The sequence below is a fragment of the Athene noctua genome, chromosome 2 (genome assembly GCF_965140245.1).
Source record: "Athene noctua chromosome 2, bAthNoc1.hap1.1, whole genome shotgun sequence".
NCBI classification, from domain to species: Eukaryota; Metazoa; Chordata; class Aves; order Strigiformes; family Strigidae; genus Athene; species Athene noctua.
This window is the reverse complement of record NC_134038.1, coordinates 47,332,838-47,354,150: the sequence shown is the minus strand read 5'-3', so window position 1 is coordinate 47,354,150 and position 21,313 is coordinate 47,332,838. Positions and strand designations below refer to the sequence as shown.

At 38.8% G+C, this 21,313-nt stretch overlaps 1 protein-coding gene across 7 annotated transcripts in view; it reads right to left on the bottom strand.

Annotated features, from left to right (window-relative positions):
* The window catches only part of NOL4 (nucleolar protein 4), a 201,319-nt gene that overhangs the window by 158,638 nt on the left and 21,368 nt on the right, over positions 1-21,313 (bottom strand). For all 7 annotated transcript variants that reach the window (XM_074899009.1, XM_074899011.1, XM_074899012.1 and 4 more), the window contains exon 2: positions 7,496-7,645. In XM_074899009.1, the coding sequence (XP_074755110.1) occupies positions 7,496-7,645 (150 nt within the window). The remainder of the gene's footprint in view (positions 1-7,495; positions 7,646-21,313) is intronic.

Here is a 21,313-nt window from a genome sequence, read left to right as displayed (position 1 = left end):
GGCTTAGCACCAGCTGTAGCTGGGAAGCTCTCTAACCAAATAAGCACAAGGCCAAACACAAAATCCTATATTTCACCCCTCAGTAGACTTTACCAGCTTGTGCACAAGGTTGGGCTGATGTACTTGACAGAGCTGGCTTGCGTGTGAGTATTTCAGAGCACAACCTGGAGGCCTGTGACACTTCCTAAGTAGCTATACAGAAATATCTTACTCAGTGGTCTGAATTGATCAGGAAAAATATTTTCTGTCCTTTATTCTACCTGAAAGAAAACAATAATGACTCAGTCCTCAGTGATGCTGTATATTCTCACTGCCTTCAGCGGCCCAGCTCCTAGCTCTCTTCTCCAGGTCATCAGCTAACAAAAAATACAGCCAGACTATCTCATTCAGTGATGTGCTACCATAAAAGAATATTGGTTTATTGCAATTCCACACAAAAAAACCCCAAACACAAACAGTTCTACATTTTAACAAAAAAATAAAGCCAGAAAAGTGAATTGAAGCAGGGTATATTGCACTATTTACATGCACACACTTGACAATACAGATCGGCATGTTTTTGGCATGACTTAAAAGAAACTGCTCATGCATATGCCTGTACCAATCAAAGAACAATCAGTGATGATTTGCTATATTGATAACATTACTTGGATTGCATTAAAAAAAATTTATGTATACTTTTTTTCAAATATGAAGCTTTAGAAGTATCCTTATGGGACTGCTTATTCTTACTAGTGGTTTTATGGCACATTAGTATATCTTCTGTTGCTTGTAGAAACATGTTATCTTCTGTCTGGATGTATTTTGTATCATGAACAAATCAGAAAATAAGCAGATTCTAGCAGGTTGGTGTTTAGGAATTGTGTAGTAGGTATAGCTCTTACAGCTGAATGCTTTTTACATTGTAAAGGGAAAATACAAGAAGAAACAAGACAACTGGAGCATTAAGCAGAGTGCAAAAATCATATAGGGTTGGTTTTAGCCTCAGAAGTTGGGAGTATACGAAGCAAACATTTTCTAACATTACAATCCACTATTTCTTTTTAACTCTGAATTCAGAAGAAAATAGAGTTTACTTCAGTAGCTTCAGGGTCAAAACTTCTATGATCTTATTCCACTGTTCACAAAAAGTCTATGATATAATAGAATTTGACATATATCAACCCATCCAAAACATTGCTCAACAATGAAGGCCTTCTAGACCTATAATTGACCTACATGCTAGATCCCATGAAGAGCACAACTACTACAAGGCAAGTAATCCAGTACCTGAGTATGTAATCTGATTTACACTGGAGCTAAGTGATGCATGCCCTAATTGTCTATGAGAAGCGTATTGCATTCCTACTGCACCACTGCAGGCAGAGAAAATGGGTAAAGTCTCCATTATGCTCTCCAATATTCAGATGATCTAAGTGCAGGGTGTTGTGATGATGTAGCTTCCAGAGCTACATTTTTATTTGGAAAATTAACAAGCTCTAAAGTGAAAGGCAGATTTTAGGACACATATGGCAGAGCAGGAAAGACAAGTGTGAGGAGAGGGAGTGAAATTTTGCAAATGAACCTATTAACCCCTAAAGAATTAACATGGAGGATGTATGTGTAGTCTGGAAGATAGAATGTGTCAGAATAGAGGGTTTTTTTGGTGTGTGTGTATATTTTTTTAATTAAGGAGGGTAAGGGGGGGTGGGGGGTGGGGGGGGAAGATGATCCAAAGAAGATTTCCAAGAGGAGAGAGAGAGAGAGACAGGGAGAGAGAGTGAAGATGGTAATCTGTCCTGGGCCCACAGCCATCAAACCAGGTGGCAGAAATTGGTTTCTTGATGACAGGAGGGCAAGCCAGCCAAGGAAAGTCCTCTCCTTTCCTCAGCAAGAGGTCATAGTAGAAGTCTGACATAGGAAAGCAGATATATTACTGCTGGGAGTTTTATCAAGAGCTCACTACCCTGCTATACTGGGGAAAATGCTGTTCCCTCTCGTGCTAAACTTGCACTTCACAGCTCCCTTCCCTTCCCTCCCTGCGTAGCAGAAGCCACTTTCTGTGAGTGAAGCGGTGGGGAACACCTGCTAGCGGGACCACTGCCAGGACACTCAACACTCGCCCTTTGCAAAGAAGCAAGAACAAGTCCATAGAGTAAAAGTGCATGGGCGGTACATATAGGAGCTGCATGGATGCAAGGATTTAAGTGTGTTAAGGCCCTGAACAAACCTCCTATTCTTCCACTTCCCCAAGAACACGGTCTGCCGTGGACATAAACCAGCCAGGCCCCAAACCTGCTTTAAACCTGTCTGATCAGGGAAGTTGTACTGGAAGGAGATGATGATATTTCACAGTGCGACCTGTCAAAAATTCTTTCCCAGGGAAAACACGTCCGCTGTGATGCTCAGGACTTACAAGCACACTCCTGTTTTGGGAGGGGAAAAGAGCCACGCCATCTTTTTCTTAGGATGACAAGAAAGAGGGAGGCTACTCAGCAGCCTGTTCCCAAACCAAGAAACATTTATTACTGAAACAGCTAGATGAATCACAGGACCCCAGATATTGCCCCACATGTAATAGACTCCCGTTATGCCTCAGGTGTTATATATGTATGTACTACCTATCTGATCAGAGTCTTGCCTGAAGCTACTTCCCCTTGACACATCAGTATCTCCCCCATGTTTCAGAAGCCTGCTTCTCTTCCAGCTCATCAGAGCAGTGTTCTTTTTTCATTCATGGGTTGGGAGTTTTATTAACTGACCCATTTCTCCTGCTCAGACATCGCAACCCTCACTCACAACTCAAGTTCACTGCTGTAACATTTTAAGGCTTTGCACAGTGGCTACGCACGCTCAACAGGCAGATCATCCTTCACAGGTAAAAATATTCAAGTGGAATATGCACACTGAATTTAAGGTGCTTGAGGTGGCTATGAGACTTACACAAACAGCTCTCAGGTAGATGAAGCACTTAAGTTACGAGAAATTTTGTCCAGATATAACATACAAAAGTAAGGCACTTCCCTATTGTTTAAATGAAAGAAAATCTAACCTCTTTTTTTAAGAATATTAAAGAAAATAAAATCTACTCTGAAATATAGGGCTTGATCCCTAAATCTGGCCTACCTGTACTGACAGCTGGGCCTGAGAGGAAGCAGAGATGTTTTCCATCTTAGGTCTCGTCACAGACTATTTGAGTTTCTTGAAAAATGTAATAAGGCTATTTTTTTTTCCTGGTTTGCACTGAATCAGAAAGAACTGTCCTAACAGCTTGAGCCTGTTGCATTATGCTGCTACCGTAGCCACAACTTCACCCAGTTACTCCCACTTGTGATATACCCCTAAGCACTTGAATTTAAATTTTAGACACAGCTGAATAGTTTAAATCAAGAATTGCAGCTCTACAGAGTCACAGAAAGCCCACTATGCACTTGTTGCACACCTTTCCCAATACACCAGATGGATTATTTTCCTGAACACTCTCCTCCCGTGCATCCCCGTCTCCACTTTGACACCGCAGTTCCCCTTTCAGGGTGTTATGCCTATGCAAAAATAAGTCCTTTAGGACAGAGAGTGAAAAGTACTATCCCAAAGGAACACAGTTCCTCTACGACACTGAGCTGTAGCAGCGAGTGCTAGCAGAGTCACCCCTACAAGGATCCTTGATACTTTCTCCCTACCGCTTAACCAATTCCTTGCATCAGCACATTTCACCCCACCTCCTGTGGAGACTGGCAGAGGACCCAGGGGGAATGCAGGACAAGCAGGGGCACCACTGCTTTTTTTGGCACCAAAGCACATGCTCTTTTCACCTTCCGCACCTTCCTAGTCACCTGTGCCCCTGCTGAGCAAACGACTCGGCGAGGCCTTGTGTCACATATCCTGCCTTTGTGAGGGAATTATCTCCCAGATCAAGGCCTGCAACATTTTCCCTGTTAGTAAACTTCCCTGAGAACTAGGGAACTAGCTGAGATTATAAACATCGTATTAAGTATTCCTTCAGTCTGGCATACTCCGGATATAATTTAAAGTTCTTGGTGTCATTTTCTATATGTAAGCAAGCCAGGTCTTTATTTTTGCTGGTGTTGATCTACCTACAGCTATGCTGGCAAGGAACATAGCCCATCAATCTTATATTGTATACAAGTTGGGCACTTGAAATGAGCACAAAACCTGACAGTTAAATGGGAAGCTCACTCTTTGCATGTTTTCAAGGTTATTCTCCCACATCATCTACATAGACATTGTACAATTCTCATTTCATTTGCTAGTGTGCAGAGAAGAAAATGGAACCTTATTCTCAACTTAAATATTGAAGCACAGGTGCTTTCCTAATTAATCTATAAGGTTAGTGCCAGGAAATCATAAAGTTTGACTTTGGTACATTGCTGCTCCAATTAAAATATAAAGGCTCCCTTCCAATACACTGCTCTTTTAGAGCTACCAAGCACCACATCCTATTTATCTTCTTGTACAGCACCACTGTAGGAAGTCCCACAGAAATCAATCAGTTGTAAAAATGCCATTCATTACCACACAGTTAACATAAACAAGTCAGTGCAAATAACAGATTCACTAATTGAGTTTGTAAACTGTTCTGAACACGCTTTCAGAGAGACATACTGATGTATCTGAACACTCCAGCATCTGGGGTGACTCTATCAAAAATTACAAAGACTTTACCTGTTCCAAGTTTGTTACTCCATATAAATGCAAACAGTAGTTAACTAAGTCACCTTTGACAATTCCATTACCCAGTCATGCTTGAGTGCTATTCAAAATTTTGAGGGGAGCAGGTTTACTATTGAAAATAGAGACTCACACATATAATCAAATTAGTTATTTGAAATCAGTATGTTGCGATTCTTAGGGTTGTGCCATTAGTTATTTAGAAATACTCAGGTACTGAAAGACCATGACAACATTTATGCACTTCAGAAGTTTAGGAATTTTGTACCAAAACTGTGGTGCTTTTCTCCCCATCATTTCTCTGTTAAAATGTTTCAGTTATCCAGTCAGAGAGCAGAAGCAATGTGATCATCACATGCCAGGAATTATGAATAACAAATAGCAGTTGTAGCATACAGGTTGTGAACCATTCTTCCTGTAAAAATTCTTCACTCAAACTATTTGGTGAATACTTATGCATGATAAATACACTCACAGATCTCAAGGATGATTCACTTTTGACATGTGAATAAAGAAAAAAGACTAAATTAATCTCGTTCCCAGTTCACTCAATAAAATTAAACCCTGTCAAAGTACTTCAGTTTGATTTATAAAGCTTTTAGGGTATAATGTTTTGTGAGACAGTTACCCAAGATACTACCTCTTTCCTCCTGCAATGCCACAGAGGAGAGATAGTGCGTGGCTTGCTGGAACAGACTGACACTACAACTCATCATTTTTAGTGAAGGCATTTTCACTGACACATCCAGTAAAGGAGCACGCATTTCCCCAGTTACTCTGGTAGAGTTTGAGACCTGTTTACTTAACCTAATTCTCATGTTGGGATAGAGAGCAAGAGTTGATATTAGTTTGTTCTGGAGTCTTTTTTCTTTTTATAATCTATGTAAGTTTTTAAAAATCATATATGTGAATCCTGTCCTTGGCAAATATGACTCAATACCCTTAATAAACTAATATGCAATGAAATGAATGCATAAATATTGCAGACTGGTAATGACACCATTTAAGCATCCTTATCCTCTGTTCATAGTGACATAATAAGCTCAGGTCTCAATTGCTATAAAAGTTGACAACAAATGAAACTACTGTATAGGCTGTTGAATCTGCACAAATCGTTCTCCTCACAGAAGATACACTAGTTGTCTTTCATGCTGTTTGCAATAAATATATTTCTTATCTGATCTGGAATCATGGGGTGGTAAATATTATAGTTGGCATGTATTTGTAGGATGATGACTTGAAGTATTGTATTTATAGTTGGCAGCATTCCTTATACTTGTATATTATTCTACAAAGTTTGTGACCTATACTTTTGAACAGCTTACTGAAGTAAAAGAAAACAGAAAGGTCAATGAAAATATTACTTTTCTAATGCTTTCTAAAAGAGAAGATGAAGTATCAAAATGGCTGAGGTGACAGATGAAAATTAATTTAGACAGTTTGTCTTTGTTCATCCTGAAATAACACTCCAAGCCTTACAAAAGCACACCCAGATGACTGATGTCTTCCTTCATATATCTATCTTAAGATCAATACCACTGGGAACAAATTATAAGAAATTTTGCCAAGAGCTTATTCCACAACAAACCGTCTGAAATAGCCTATAAATAAAATATCTGTGAAGGAAGTCATAGATACATAGTAAAGATTGTTGTATACCAGAAAAAAAAAAAAAAAAAAAAAAGTAATGGAAAAATAGCTATTTTTTTACAGCTAAAATCGAAGATGTGAGTATCAGAAACCTGGAGTTTCCCCACATTTTGGTGACCTCTGACAAAAAACGGCTGACACAACTTCAGGTTGTTTCTAACATGAAGAACACTTGTGTTGAGGGTGACAGGTCATCTTGGGGCCCTGTGCACAGCCCCCCACCAGCCTCACTCCTCTGGGACCACGGGGAGAGAGGCCTTGGATGTCATGCCCTGCACCCTGGCCGGGGCTGTGGGATGGGCCCCGGCTGTGAGCCCCTGCCCTGCTGCCTTGGGGGAGCCCATCATGCTTCAGCAGCTGGAAACAGCTGGGTAGGTGGGTCAGAATCAATCACTGAGCGTGCCTGGCACTACCACAGCCATGCACATGGAAGTTTGGCCATCCAAATCCAGGCAAGCACATACTTTTTAAGCACCTTGGGAAAGTGCAGTAAACGTTTCATTAGTTCTCTGTAAGAAAATAAAGTGTTATATCTGCGCCACTAAACACAAAAGCTACTTATAGCTTTTTTAAGGCTGGTTAGGTCAAGCAACAACATGCAATTAAAAATCTTAGAAATAATCTCTACTCAGCCAGTTTATGCAGGTGTGAGAACTGCCCTCTCAATACTTCTCTCATTGCACCTAGTAGCTTTCCAGACTTTTGAGTTTAGGTTATTTACAAGTTTCATACCATTACACCATTAAGTACGCTTAGTCTGCAGCAATAAACTATAAAGCAGCTGCATTCATATGCTGAAGTACTGCACCTCATTTAGCAAAGTTGTGGCAACAGCTTCTAAGTCTTCTTTAAGACTTCATCCATTTAATAACAATTAATTAATACAGAGTTATTAGAGAAATTGTCACACCATTATAGAAAGAATAAATTATCTGACTGTACCAATGAGAAAATCTCTACTGAAGTCAATGGATCTGGCCCTTATTACACAGAAAATGTGATTTCTAAACTTTATATTTTGATGCATTATTGAAAGATCTCCAAAACAGATTTGAGGGTAAGGGTTGCAGTACTAATCCAACTGGAAAAAACACAAATCGCATGCCATGTGATGAAGCCCAAGTAATTCACACTTTTAGAGAATGGTGTTCACTTTTAGTTGTTTTTTTTTACTTACTGCTTTATACGTTCTCTTTTGTCCAGCATGTTTTCTGATTTGTTCTCCATTAGGCCCAGTTTCAACATGCATGGAATAGATAATGTCAAAGAAATCTTCTACGACGGCTACCCGCCGTAAAGACAGCTTCTCATCCACACCTACTCCATCCTGAAAGAAAAAAAAAAAAAAAAGAAAAAAGAAAAAGTAAGGAGGATGGGATGAATAGGTAAATTCTGATAATCATGGGACACATCCTCCTGTTTTAGCAGATCCACTGAGATCTGAAGGTCACCCACCCCGTGAATGACAGAAACAGTATTGTAGGAAAGCTATATGATCAGAAAGATCATATGGACTCTTGAAGGAAGTCCATTTTGCCAAGGCAGGACATTTAGTCTCTTGATAGAAAGTGATCTTTCACTCCAGTATTTAAAAAAAGAAATTAAAAGTATCTATACTTCTTCTCCAAATACACAAACAAGATTCAAAGGCAGAAGCAGTCCCAAACACGTGGCACAGAAATGCATTATGCAGCTGTTAATAAGAACACAACAGCTCTTTTATCCTCTCATTCCCCTCCCAGTAAATCTCTACCTAGCACTTCATAAAGGTATTTAATAAAAGGTTTTAATTCACAGGTGACAGAGCTGACTGTAATTATGAATACAAAGGAATTTGTTACAAACAATTTACTCCAGAAAAACCTGCTTGAAAATGTACTATATGAAGACATATCACAATATGAGGAAAAGGAAGAAATGTTTTTAAAATTTGTGATTTTTGCACACAGATGTCCAGTGAGGACACCTACCATCTGATTTTCAAAAATGATAGTACCATGGTAGCTGAAGACTTCTAAACAGAAACAGTCCCCAGTGTCTCTGAAATTAATCAGTGCAGTTCAGTTCCCGCCTTTTAAATAGGACCATATATATGAGGATTTTTTTTTTGTCTTACACCTGTCTATGGATTCAAATCTAATGAAGGGACAGGAACTGGGACTCTTGTTTTTTTCAGAGCAGGCACCTATCAAGCAGGCTGTGCTTTGTAATACAAAATAAGTATATGAAGAATAAAATAAGAATGGCCAATTCACTTGTACTCCAACATGGTATTTGAATTTAGACCTCTGGAGGCAGCAGTGTCACCTAAACTTCAATGTATATTTTAACCAATAAGGGTGCTCCAAACTTATACCATTACTGCTGCTGTAATTCATGCCACGACCAAATTGATTTATACTGACCCTTTTGTGACAAAACACATGCAATTATTGATGCGGTGACCAAATAAAGATGTAAGATAAGAAATGAAAAGGCAATATGTACGACTCCCAGTTGCCAGCCCCCTGCTCATAACTTCTTGCTAATCCATTCCAGTAAGTTCACTGGATGTGGACAAACACCATATATTTTTGTCATTGTCCCAATTTTTATTCCAGCCAACTTACTTTTATTCTTCATAGTTCATGGAAAGAACTCAAAAAATCCCAATGGCTCCAAAGAACCCCCCGAGGGTGACATAGCTCTGACACGCTCCCAGTAGCAATGGAGAAAATGTCAGTGCCTTTATAGCATAACTTTCTAAATGTGCATGACTCAAAATGGTCCCAGGTTAGGAGGTGTTGATACACTACCAGCCAGATAAGTTTTGTCCTGTCCTGCTCCAGTATGCCCAACCTTCTTCAGAGAGGTCTAAAGCTGTGTGGTCCCTTCTATCTGCACAGCAGGTTGGGCTCTTTTATCCCCAGGAGAGAGCTGGACAAGAGCAGAACTCCTGCACGCATGTGATGGGAGAACTACCATAGTCCTGATGGAAGTGACTGCTGAGGATTTAGGGTGGAGGAAGATGAGGAATTTGCAGTGCAGCCTTCACCACAGGTTAAAGCCTCATAGAGATCAGCTGGGAACAGTTCTGAGAAGGCAGCAAGGCTCCCATCCCATGAACAGTCCCTAAAATTTCACTAACCACCAGCTCAAAAATTCTGTGGCATCATGACAGATTCTGGTACCACCATCATTAAGAATTTGCTTGATATTGTCCACCACTCCACCACTATTGCCCACTATCTAAAAAAAAAAATGCTTTAGAGATGGGGCCAACATAAAATCCTTGCATCTTTAATCTTCAGCGGAATTCACACGTAAACTCTGTAGGGGGCCCCATCTTCAATCATTATTTTCTCACCACCCAAATGGCATGGTGGGATCCCTAATGATTTCAAACACTCTTATTATGACGACAGTGTTATCTCACACTGCTCTCCAAACACTCAGAAGTTTATAGTGTTGATTAACTGATAAAGATGTGATCTGTTTATTACTAATGAGTTTTGTTTTAAGGAATTTCCTAGGGGGGAGCTCTCTTTTTTAATTAAAGAGAAAAGCATTACAACATTAGTAATTTAAAACCTGAAATGCCACCTCAGCAGAGCTGACACATGCAAACATTAGGAATACATTCAAAAAAGAAACTCAAAACTAAAATTCATTTTGCGGCTTTTGGCGGCCATAGTGTGCAGTGCTCTTTTTCAATGGTCCTCCTACCTCCCTCCCCAGACACTGATACTCAAAGGTAGGTAGGCATAATGTGGGTATGCTCTTGAAGCTGCATTTCTCCATCCAGCTGAATAAAATAGTAAGCATCGCTATACTATTTCTAAAAAGACAAGGAAGGGAAAACTACACAAACTCTCTGTCTTGTCTCATAATTGAAGTGCCAGAAAATGAATACAAACTTTCCAAATCTTGTCAGTCAATAAGGATAGGAAAAAAATGGTTTACATGGAGTAGAAACTGCTTCAGGCAAAGCCAGTACTATCATTTAACACCTATACTTGTAATTTCACCATAACTTTATATGGTGGGGCCTGGACATGCCTAGGTCAGGCTTCATTCTGCTCAGTGCTGTATAAGGCTATAAGGTTGACTTTGTTTCAGAAAGCCTGCAGTGCTGCAGAAGGTGCTGAGTTGCTGTGAGTAAGCTGTTCAGTCCATCTGGCAACGCGCAATGCCGTGCAGATGTAAACCTCAGCTGCAAAAGCAATACACCAGATGAGTGACTTGAATAAGGTAGATACTTACTGAGACTTTTGATATCCAAATACTGACATCCTAATAAATAAAAAGCTGGGCAAACAATACAACCTCAAATCTCCATTTAAACCATAAAGCCTCTGAAGTGGACACAGTTGTATCAGGCTTTCCTGCCATATGCCATTACACTACACTTTTATCCTGAAATTGCTATTTGATAAAGGCATTAACAAAGAAGCTCTACTTTATAAGCTGGCTTTGGGTAAAAATTTTCACAGTGCCTAAGGGGACATTTTTTTAGCCTCAACTAGGGCTAAAAGAGACAAATGAGGGAATACATGATAATGCTATTCAGATGTCTGAAAGGCTATGAAATGTCCACAAGGGACAGGACAAGTAATAGGCTTAAACCACAGCACGGGAGATTTACATTAGACATTAGGAAGAACTTACTATTGATGTAGATAGTCAAGTGCAGTAATAAGTTTGCCTGGGGAGGCTACAGGATGTCTGTCACAGAAGGATTTTGAGAGTAGGTTAGACAAATATCTGTCAGGGACAGTTTGAGTAAATCCTGTCTTGGATAGACTAAATACTAATTTAGTTCCTTCTTGATAACTCTATGACTGATAAGCTTAAATGCCCCTTTCAAAGTGACTTGGGTACTAACAACTCTAGAATGGCAAGGAGGATATTTATAAATCACTGAGGTATTTTTAGGACTTTCATTCCCCATGGCAAGAGTCCAAGCCCTACTTTCAAAAATTACTTAGGAATGGAAGCCTCACTGAATGTTTCATTTGAAAAATTGGACTTAGACTCCTAAATCTTTCAGGCCAAGCTTCATCCCGCTTGTTCCAACCATCATAGAGGTATGCCCCTATCCTAAACCAGTTGTCTTAGATTCCTCTTCAGACAACAGCATGACAGGCCCTGCAACAATACAATTCATCCTTTAACAGATGCTGGAATAGTTTCAATCTCTACCAGCAAGAAGTTACTTAATTTTACTCTTTCTTGAGTACTCTTGTTTTCATTGTTTATTCAGTGTTCTTCCTATGTTCTTAGGATACAAATAAATATGTTTCTTTTCATTTTCAGTCCTATAAATTCCATTTGCACTCTGAGATTAAAGTTGTTTGTTTGTTTTTAGATATCTACACAAAGAATACATTTCTGGACAGAAGTGACTTTTACAGAGAGTTGTGTACCTCTCAGAAAGTGCTAAGTATCTGTTTGAATAAGACTGCTTAAAGAGAAACTCAGTTTCTTCTACTGAGGTGGAATCTACAGGGCTAGCGGGAGTAAAGAAGGGGAAAAAGTCTGCCAGTAAAGCAAACAGATAAAACTCATCAAGACAGCAAAAAGATCTATTAAATGAAAGCCTGTTATTTTTACAGTTACTTTGCAGAGGAGAAAAAAATTTAATACAAGCCTTTAAAATTAAAGCCACTGAAACAAAAGTGCTTGCAGTTCCTTGCCTGAGAATACCTGCACTATCTCACATTGAAATTTCTTGGGGGAAATAGATCTCATAAAACACCCTCTTGATTCATGAATGAATATAACTACCAGCATTTTACAGTGTTTGAAAAAATATTCCTATAAACACATGATAGACTGAAATAGAAAATAAAAGTAAAGGCTTCGTTGGTGGTTTTATAGAAAATGCTCGGGTCTATAAAAACCTCTGTTGTAAATGCATCAAAGCCAGAAGCATCTACAAAACATTAGGAGTAGATGGAAATAACAATCAAACTAAACATTTCATTACATAACATAAATCAGATACAAATGTAAGGCTGCTTTGAATGCAGAAATACGGTGTGTAACATTTTTCTGACATAACAGTTCAGACAACAGCAGAGTTAAAGCACAGTTGTGTCACCACAACTCTGCTGACTAGCATCGCCTTTTGCAGTCTTGAAGATGCACTTCCCCTGGATGGGAAGCAAAGTTTTTTGCTGACTAAAACATTGTGCTCTTAATGAGCTGTATCTTTACAAAAAGTTTTGCACATAAACCCCCGCCTTGTTAGCTTATACATAATGAGCTCCTGACATGAATGTATGTAGGTGTTTTACTCCCTTTGGACTCAACACTAGAAAATTTCGTATTGTAACTGTTAGGAGTAACCAGTGGTAGTTTATGTATAACTCATACACTTGTCTGCAAAAATAAGTTGAAATAAATGAACAGATTGAAAATCCCTTTATATGTTATTTCCTTTATCTCCTTGCTCAGTGACTGTAAAAATACTACTATTTAAAAAGAGTGATGACCATTTAAGAATGCCTCTTACTCCCATAGAAATGAACAAATGTAGGTTCATCAGCACACTGATTTGAAATCCCAGGTTATTAGTACATCGATTTGAATATCTATCTCATTCCTGTCAGCACAGTATGAATTTACAACAGATCAAAAGTTATTAGTATTTGATAGCTATTATTAAGTGGCCTAAAAATAAATAAATGGATCATTTCTATCCAGTTCCTAATGGAAAGTGTCTGTAAAAGCAAAAGGGGTATTTATTATTTGTAATTTATAATTTCTGTTACTCATTATATGATCTATTTGAACAGCAAATCTCATATTTTACCAGCAGATGGAGACAGGAAAAATTCAGTTATACTAAGGCACCAGAACAACTTCCAGCTGACAAGTCCTCTCTCTAGAACCTTTAGAGCAACAAACCCTACAAGGACTAAATCAATAAGCTATGTTATAGCTGCAACAGGTCAAACTAATTGTGGAAATAGATCATGAAAATAAAGAGAATAAAGTGAAGTAAAATGGCAAAATAATATGCGATTTGAGATGAGAGACTAAAACTAAACAACAGACACAAAGTTTGGGGATGTTATGAAACAAACCTGTAGGTGAGAAAAAGTCCTCTAACTGTCTTGACAGGGGAGTCCAAGAGACCCAATAAACATCAAGAGAGACCAAATCAATACTGAGCAGAAGTCCCTTTCTCCTTTATCTCTTGTATCAGTACAGATGATGGGAAAGCACTGAAGCCAAATCTCTGTCCATAAACAATAAGGGGTGTATTCTGAGTGCCATATAAGTCTAAAAGATCCCACCAAAGGACTATCCTACGGAGTTCTTTCAGGTGAGGCCATCATTTGGTGTGAGTCGCTAGCTCTATTAAATTAAGCTCTAGCAACTACAGATAATGGGTTGTGAAATCCAACTTGCCAAACTGCAAAGGGAAAGGTCTGTCAGCTTTCTTTTCTTGAAGTGCAGTAAAATTGGCCTGGAGATTATTTCATGATAGACAAGGTCCCTTCAAAGGTATCTTCAGAGGCCCCTTGGGCATGAACAACATAACATGGCCAGTGGTCTCTGAGATAAGCATTTAAAGCTTTTTCCATATTGGAGAAGGGCAGAAACTTTTTCATCTTCCTTCAGAAGTGTGGATAGATAGGCAGATCTAACACTGCCAGTGCAGGAGAAGAGCTTTGAAATGAAACATGGAATGTGTCTACTGACTCCTGTGTCTCATACTGAAAATAAGCATGGACATGGGAAGCAAGAGGCAATTTCAAAAAGCTGCCTCATGATCAACTGCACTGAGGGCCCTGAAGGAATAGCAGACAAAACCCCAGTGAGGAATACAGGACAGGCAGAGCCCTGGTTGCAGTTTATTCTTCATAGTTAAGAGTTACTTCTTAACTGAGATCTGAATATTCTTTTCCCTCAGCGCACTAACACCTGGTATTTTTTTTTTCCTTAGGTGTTTAAACATTTACACAACCATTCTGGACAAAAACAGGTCACAAGACAGACCACATTTTACTATTTGTGAAGTCTGTTGCTGCAAGCTAACCAAACACACCATGAGCTCTATCTCTGTGAGCAACTGGGGCACCGCAGGAATAGCAGATCTGTGGAGCAAAGCAGTTGATACAAAGGAGCTGATTCCACACCGTACATATTTCAGGCTAGCTCTAACCTGGTCCCCTGCACTGGACATCCACTTCTGGTTGCAACCCCATAGGTGCACACCTGGAACAAATGACAGTTTTCTTTCACTGAAAGGAATATGGCTCAAACTGCAGTGTGAAACGAAGCACAGTGAGCATGGTCAGGAGCTTTGTTACAAAGGCACATTCATTCTCCATACTAAAATGACAGTGCAGATGCAGCCATTGCTTCCTCAGTAAGACAACAAGATAGGATTTTTCACACATGCACATTGTGGTGAATATTACCCAAATCTATGAGGAAGATACTTCAGTGTCTAGCTTGGGGACACACATGGCCTTGGTGTGACTGGGCAGAGCAGAAAGAAGCTGAACGAACACCTATTCTGACATGGAGACCATATTCACCCCATTACTCCCTCTGCCTGTCTCCCTCTAAAGCAAATTTCTGCCTACTCAGACTGTTAAAACAACAGATAATGTATCTAATGTAATCATTAGGTGCAGTCTGATTGCAGCTGGCCTTTTTTTCCTTTTCTTTAGTTGTCTGACAGAGAAAGCAAAGTAATGTTGTATTCTGTCTACAAAAGTATGTTGAGTTGGTATATTTAATACAGGAACAATTAATCCAGGCGTTAAATGCATCATATTCAGTGAAAGGTACGGGACAATTCCAACTGAACCAAAGCTAAAATTGGACAGAGAGGAAGAGCACGTGTAACACCTGCAGGGAGATGGCAGTTTGCACTTCAAAGGTGAACAATTCTGGCCAATTCCTAACAACAACAACGACAAAAATTCAGCAAATTGCAATTTTTTTTTACTAAATTCAACTTAACTATAATTTACCAAAGAAATCTTCATTGTAAAAGATCATCTTGAAAATAATTTCTGATCTTAGACTATTTTGAAAGTTTGTTCAGAAGCCTGTATTTTAAAAGAGAAGCAATAACTTCCTGGTTTTGATAACCAGATTGTATTATTCCCTATTCCCTGTAGGATGCTGTCTCTTTTCTAGTGGGGTAGTTTTTATCAGAAATAATTAAGGTTTGACTTTGAAGTCTATTTTTTAAAAAATACTCACTACAGTTCTGGAAATACCCAGCACACTTTGCTTCCCACTTCAAACTCATTATTTGGTAAGCAGCTGAGAGCAAATAAACCTAGCTAGGACATTAAGGATAACTGAGCAGAGGAGTGTAACATAGCCGAATTTAACTGAAGTTTTTGTTTAAACTCACATTCATGGTCAAAATTTAAATGTCTTTATTCCTTCTCGATAACTCATTAGAGGATTCATCTAGGTATGAGGAACTTCCACCAGAATTTTCTGTAACTGTGTGAATTCTAAGAAATTACAGGTTTTAAGGTTTAAAAACTGCCAAGACTTCAGTTCTATCATGAAACGGGATGAAAGTGTGTGAAAATCCATCCCATTAAAGTAACATGTTATTCTTTTACTGAAAATAAAACTGAATGCAAAGGTTAAGTATTAGGATAGCTACAAAATAAGATTTCTCCTAATTAACAGACAGCAAAAAAAGTTCAAAGAAGCAATTCTGAGGTTGGAGGTAATCTATCTCTGTACAGATTTCTTCAGTTGTTCAAAAAATTGTAAATACACCATCAGACTAAGCCAAAAAAATAGAAGGATAACAACTCAGTGACCACATCCAAATACTGAGAAGACATTCCCTTTAAACACTTTTTCATATCTTTCTACTCTTCATACATTTTATTTAATTATATCTGCCAAGCTGTAAACAGTTACTTCAGGATTTTTTCACAGAAGACTGCAATGCCAAGCTAAATGCTAAGCAGGGGAAACTGCCTTTTTGATTTCACAGGTAATCTATAAGGGTCAGCTACTCCTGGTGAGTATTCTGAGGGAAGGGACTTCAGCTCCCCACTCTGACAGCTCAGCACACTGTACATTAATTTTCATGAAACTTTGCTTCTGAAAGTTACTAGTAATGACAATACATACAAAACTTACTCTTACTTTCCACTCAAAACAGACAGTTCTTTGTATCTATATAGTACTTTGGTGAGAATGAAAAGATTTGCTTTTCCCAAATAAAGTTACCAGGATAAAACAACTAACTCTCTCCAAATATGTTTGACTGTAGGGGATTTTAAAATGAATGGGTGTGAATCCTAACTTGGACCTGTTTAGTATGTTTTGGATTTTTTTCTAAATTATCTGATATTGTCATCAGTTCAGCAAAAAGAAATGGGCAAACTACTAATAAATGTTAACTCTTAGCACTCTTGTCATGTTCCAAAAATGAACAATTACACAATTGTATTTTGAAATGTGCTATACTTCACAGGTATTCAAGCACTAGGGGAATGCAATGTAGATCTATAATGCCACCTTTTTTCAGACTGATGAAATGCAACTACTGTACATCAAAAGTAACCTAACACTAAAGTGAAGCTTAAAAAATGAGAACTCATTACCCCAAAGTGCTGCCTGTGAAATTAAAGGTCTATTTAAAAATTACATTCCAAATACTCATAAGCCTCTGATGCAAGTGTGTTAGCAGAGGGAACTTTTTCAATAAATAACGTGATATGCAAGTGCCAAGAGTTACATACTGCAAGCAGGTGCCAAGAGGATACCACACCACAGATCAACACAGCCCAGTGACAGAACCTCTAAAAAAATAATAAATTACTTTAAAATCCTAGTTAATTTGTAAAATACTTCAAAAAGGGGAACAGGATGGATCAGAAGACTGCTAACAGGATATAGTGGGTTTGTGTCTAGATCTCTGGGTCCAACTCCAGCAAGGGCTTTTGTCCCTTAAAGTTGCTTCCACCTTCTACCTGCTGCCTACTGCAAGGAATAGCCTTGGGGTGGCAGGGAGATGAAATGTGTGACCTAATCTCTCCCATCGATGTTTCTGCAACAGCTGTTGACTTGCTTATACAAAATGAATTCACTGTCTCAGCACAGTTCCCAGAGGACAGCTGTCTCCATCACCAAAACCACTGCTACAACAGACCATTAGGTGCCATTAATTGGTAACCTCATTAGCAACATCAGTAAAGACAGTAGGGATCGGATTTTAAGCTGCACTGGTGCTGTACAGGCAGCTTATGGTGGGGACAGATGAGAAAATATTAGTGGCTTTACATCATCCATACAAAACTTTGGTGCTGATACACCCAGGCACTGGTTCAGCAACCTCGCTTGCAAGGCAAAGCGCAGAGTAACAACAACTGTCCCCAGCTCCAGTGCCAAAGGGGACAGGAGTCTCCAGGGCACACCGTGCTCCACACACGGCTTGGTTCTCTGACCACATTACCAATATACTTCCCATGCTGGAAGAAATCTATTTGTTCCATGGAGCAAAGAGGTCGTTCCAAGACTAAATATTCCTGGAGTATAAACTAACAGCCTCTAATGGAGGTCCCTCTAGATTTCAGAAAGGACAAACGGGCAGGGATTACGAAGGGGCTCACTGTAATTGCACAGGTAATGTTACCTGACTAGGGATAGAGGCCGCTGGGGATTGAGCGGTCAGATTAGTACAAAACTGAATGCATGGGTCTGTGCTTGGCACACTGACTTCTGCCTGTGGGCGGTCTTAGCAGTAGTGGTGTTACAGCACGGATGACCTATGAACATAAGCAGAGTAGGAACTGTAGGGAGAATGAGGGTCTGTTCTCAGGTGAAGCAACACAGCACCCAGAAAAATGAGGCAAAACACAGGATACAGAATCTCTGCACCAGATCCAAAAGAGAAGCAGCAAATGTCATGTCAGATATTGGCAATAAATTCTCTGTGTAGCCAGCAAATACCATGAACCAAATATCTAGCCATGTTCTTCAGGAAAATTCATTAGGAGAGGCACATAAGTTATTCTTCAAAAAATACCTTTAAAAAACAATGGGTTTTGATCTCAGACCTGAGGGAGGGCTTGTGCACTCAAAAGTATCAGCAAACTAAATTAGTTAGTAAATAAAAAACATTGCGCCTTTTTTAGTAGTTTTGTTAATATTTGTGTGTGTGTACACAGATCAGGTTTTACAAAATGAAATTACCTCAGCAGACTTATGTGGGCCTCTTTAACAATGTATTTGTTGGCTTTTTCTTTAATTAAATTACATTTCCATAGTCCTATTTTTTTCACTCCTACAACAGCACTGTTTTCTCCTGAGTAACCTAGGCAAGAACAAGTGCCAGATGCAAAAACCTGTGTTTCTGTGAAGAAGCACTGTTGTGGTCAGATCGTTTACACCAATTTTTTCTCCTTTTCTTCTTCCTCCCTTCCTCAACTGTAAACAAAGTCCACAGCATGAAGAGGACAATCCTTGCCAGCAGAACCAAATTTTGAAAAACACTGCTCAACCATATGTTCAGTCCTGACCAGCATGATAGTTAGGAGGCTGACATCTGCAGATGGAGAGTTCATATCACCATTCAGCACAAACATGCTGCTACTGTACACTGAAGTCAATATTAGCCAGACTTTGCTTAGGAGAAATTTTCAACACTGATCTACAGTTTCACCTTGCCAATTAATTTTTGCTACAGTGATGTAAATGAAATATATATCTAAAAGGAATCTAAGAGAAAAATGGTGCTGGTGATTGAAAAAGGGAGTTTTTACAAAGCCTTTTGATAAACCTCCTTCAGAAGGAAAATTCTTCTGTATCAAATACTACTTTGAAGCTGTTTGTGTGATAGAAAACACTTGCTAATGTTACACACGATGAACCTTCATGAAAGCCCAACAAATTCTATTTGGCCTGTAGGGTTATACCCCAAGAGAACAGAACCACCCAAAACAGTCTCCTGAACTTCTTTGAAGACCCAGTAGACTCAGTTTTTCTCTAAATAAACTCTATCGACCTTTATTTCAATAAGCACTGTAATAACATAAGTCTTTCTTGCCTTACTTAATGCCCTTCTGAAAGCAGTGAGAATACTCAAATATTTTGTGGGAGTGATATTCATTCTGCTACAGAAGCAGTAAAATAAAATGCATTTTCCCCACTACTTTTTACTTTTTCTCCCCCTTGTTCCTCTCTCAGTCTATCTGCAGCTCCTCATGCAGTGCAGACACTTTTTTCAGGGCTTAAACTGATTTATGGTTAGCCATTTCCACAGGGACTGTGTGCATGTTCTCTCAGGCATGCTCAGGCACCACCACTCATCCGAGGGCTGGGAATCAAAAGCTGTGTCTGTTCTGCCACTGGCAATGAAATTCAGTGGCTTCATGCTTGTTGTGTCCTTCGTTCAGACCTTTACTGCAGAGTGGTCCCCTTCTTCGAAAGTCTATACTTTAAATATATGCCCCCGTATGAATTTTCTTTTATATGTTTTGAAGTCTTATCTAACATGCACATGTTTCACTGATTATAAACAGGAGAGTGAATGGAACTCTTTTCCTTTAATATGTTGCTTTGAAACTGAAACAGCCATAGATGTCTGGACTGAAAATTCCTAGCAGAAAGGGATTAGACCTTCAGCTACACAAATTTTACTCAGAACATTTCCTGTATCAAATCTGGAGCATGCCCTAAACAGCAAACAGTTCAAAACAACGATAATTACAAATCACAACACTGACTTTGCAAAGACAGCTTTAGTGGGTAAATTCAGCTTCTTAATTTTTTAGTGGAGGTACACTCCAGTTCTGATCACTAATGATGATGTCCACCATTTCTTTTTCAACAGAATTAAAGAAACAGTCAAATAATGAAGGAAAACATATTTCCTCAACAGTACTGCAAAAATACATGTTTTGAATAAGTAGGTAATCAGATTTACCCAGCATCTTATGCATGACAGAAGACAGGAAATCAGAGTATTTGCAAGTTGAAGGCTCCCTATTAATCAGATGTTCACAAGTCATCTGCCTTAATCTAGGCATGCTCATCTTAATCTTGGCAGTGCTAGGTTAACGGTTGGAATCGATGATCTTAAAGGTCTTTTCCAACTTAAACAATTCTATATTTCTATGAATTTACTACCATACAGTATTACTTCACATGCTAATATTAGTATATGTAAAGCACAGTTGATGAAATAAAAGATGGAGATGAAATAGTCTGCTCTGTATAGTTAAAGTTCATGATTATTCTTTCATATCTGCAACAGCTAACATGCAAACTCTATGAATCTTCATAATTATTAGTATAACTCTGTGCCCAAAACACGAACTAAGCACTATATTAACTTTTTTTTCTTTGAATATGTATCCTTACTTGCACTTTCTTTATATAAAAAGAACAAAGTTTTAAATTTCTCAGCTGTTTACCAGAACAGGAAGAAAAGTTGAAACATAACTTCAACTTAAAATTCAACTACATATGAAATACAGTATAATGACTGTATTATTATTATTATTATTATTATTATCATCAGGTTCACCAGAATTTAGTGCTCTGTCTCCCAATATCTCAAGCTACTGCATTCAAACTGTAGCAAAACCATAATTCGCCACTATTAAGTGACTTGCCCATTTTCTCGCTCCTCTGTGTATACTGGCTGTATTAAGATAATGGGACACAGCACTCGGATGTCTTCAGTAATAATAACGACAATAATGTTTCTCTTCCTCTCATTACGTACACACGCTGTGTACAGTTTGACTGATGGATACAGCCATCCAACCCAGAGCTGTAATTCACGCCTTAGCTTGCTGTGTGCTATGGGATCTCTTGGGATTAATAGTACTGTACATAATCAGAGACATTGTAGACGAAAAAAAAATCAAATGGTCAATTAGCCCATCCCCTGGCAGAAAAGGGACTGTCTTCTGGTGCTCATGATGTACTTTTCTTAAATAACACTTCTGAGGTAGCTTTCATCACTGCCTCTGAGAGACTATTTTACAGACTAATAGAGGTA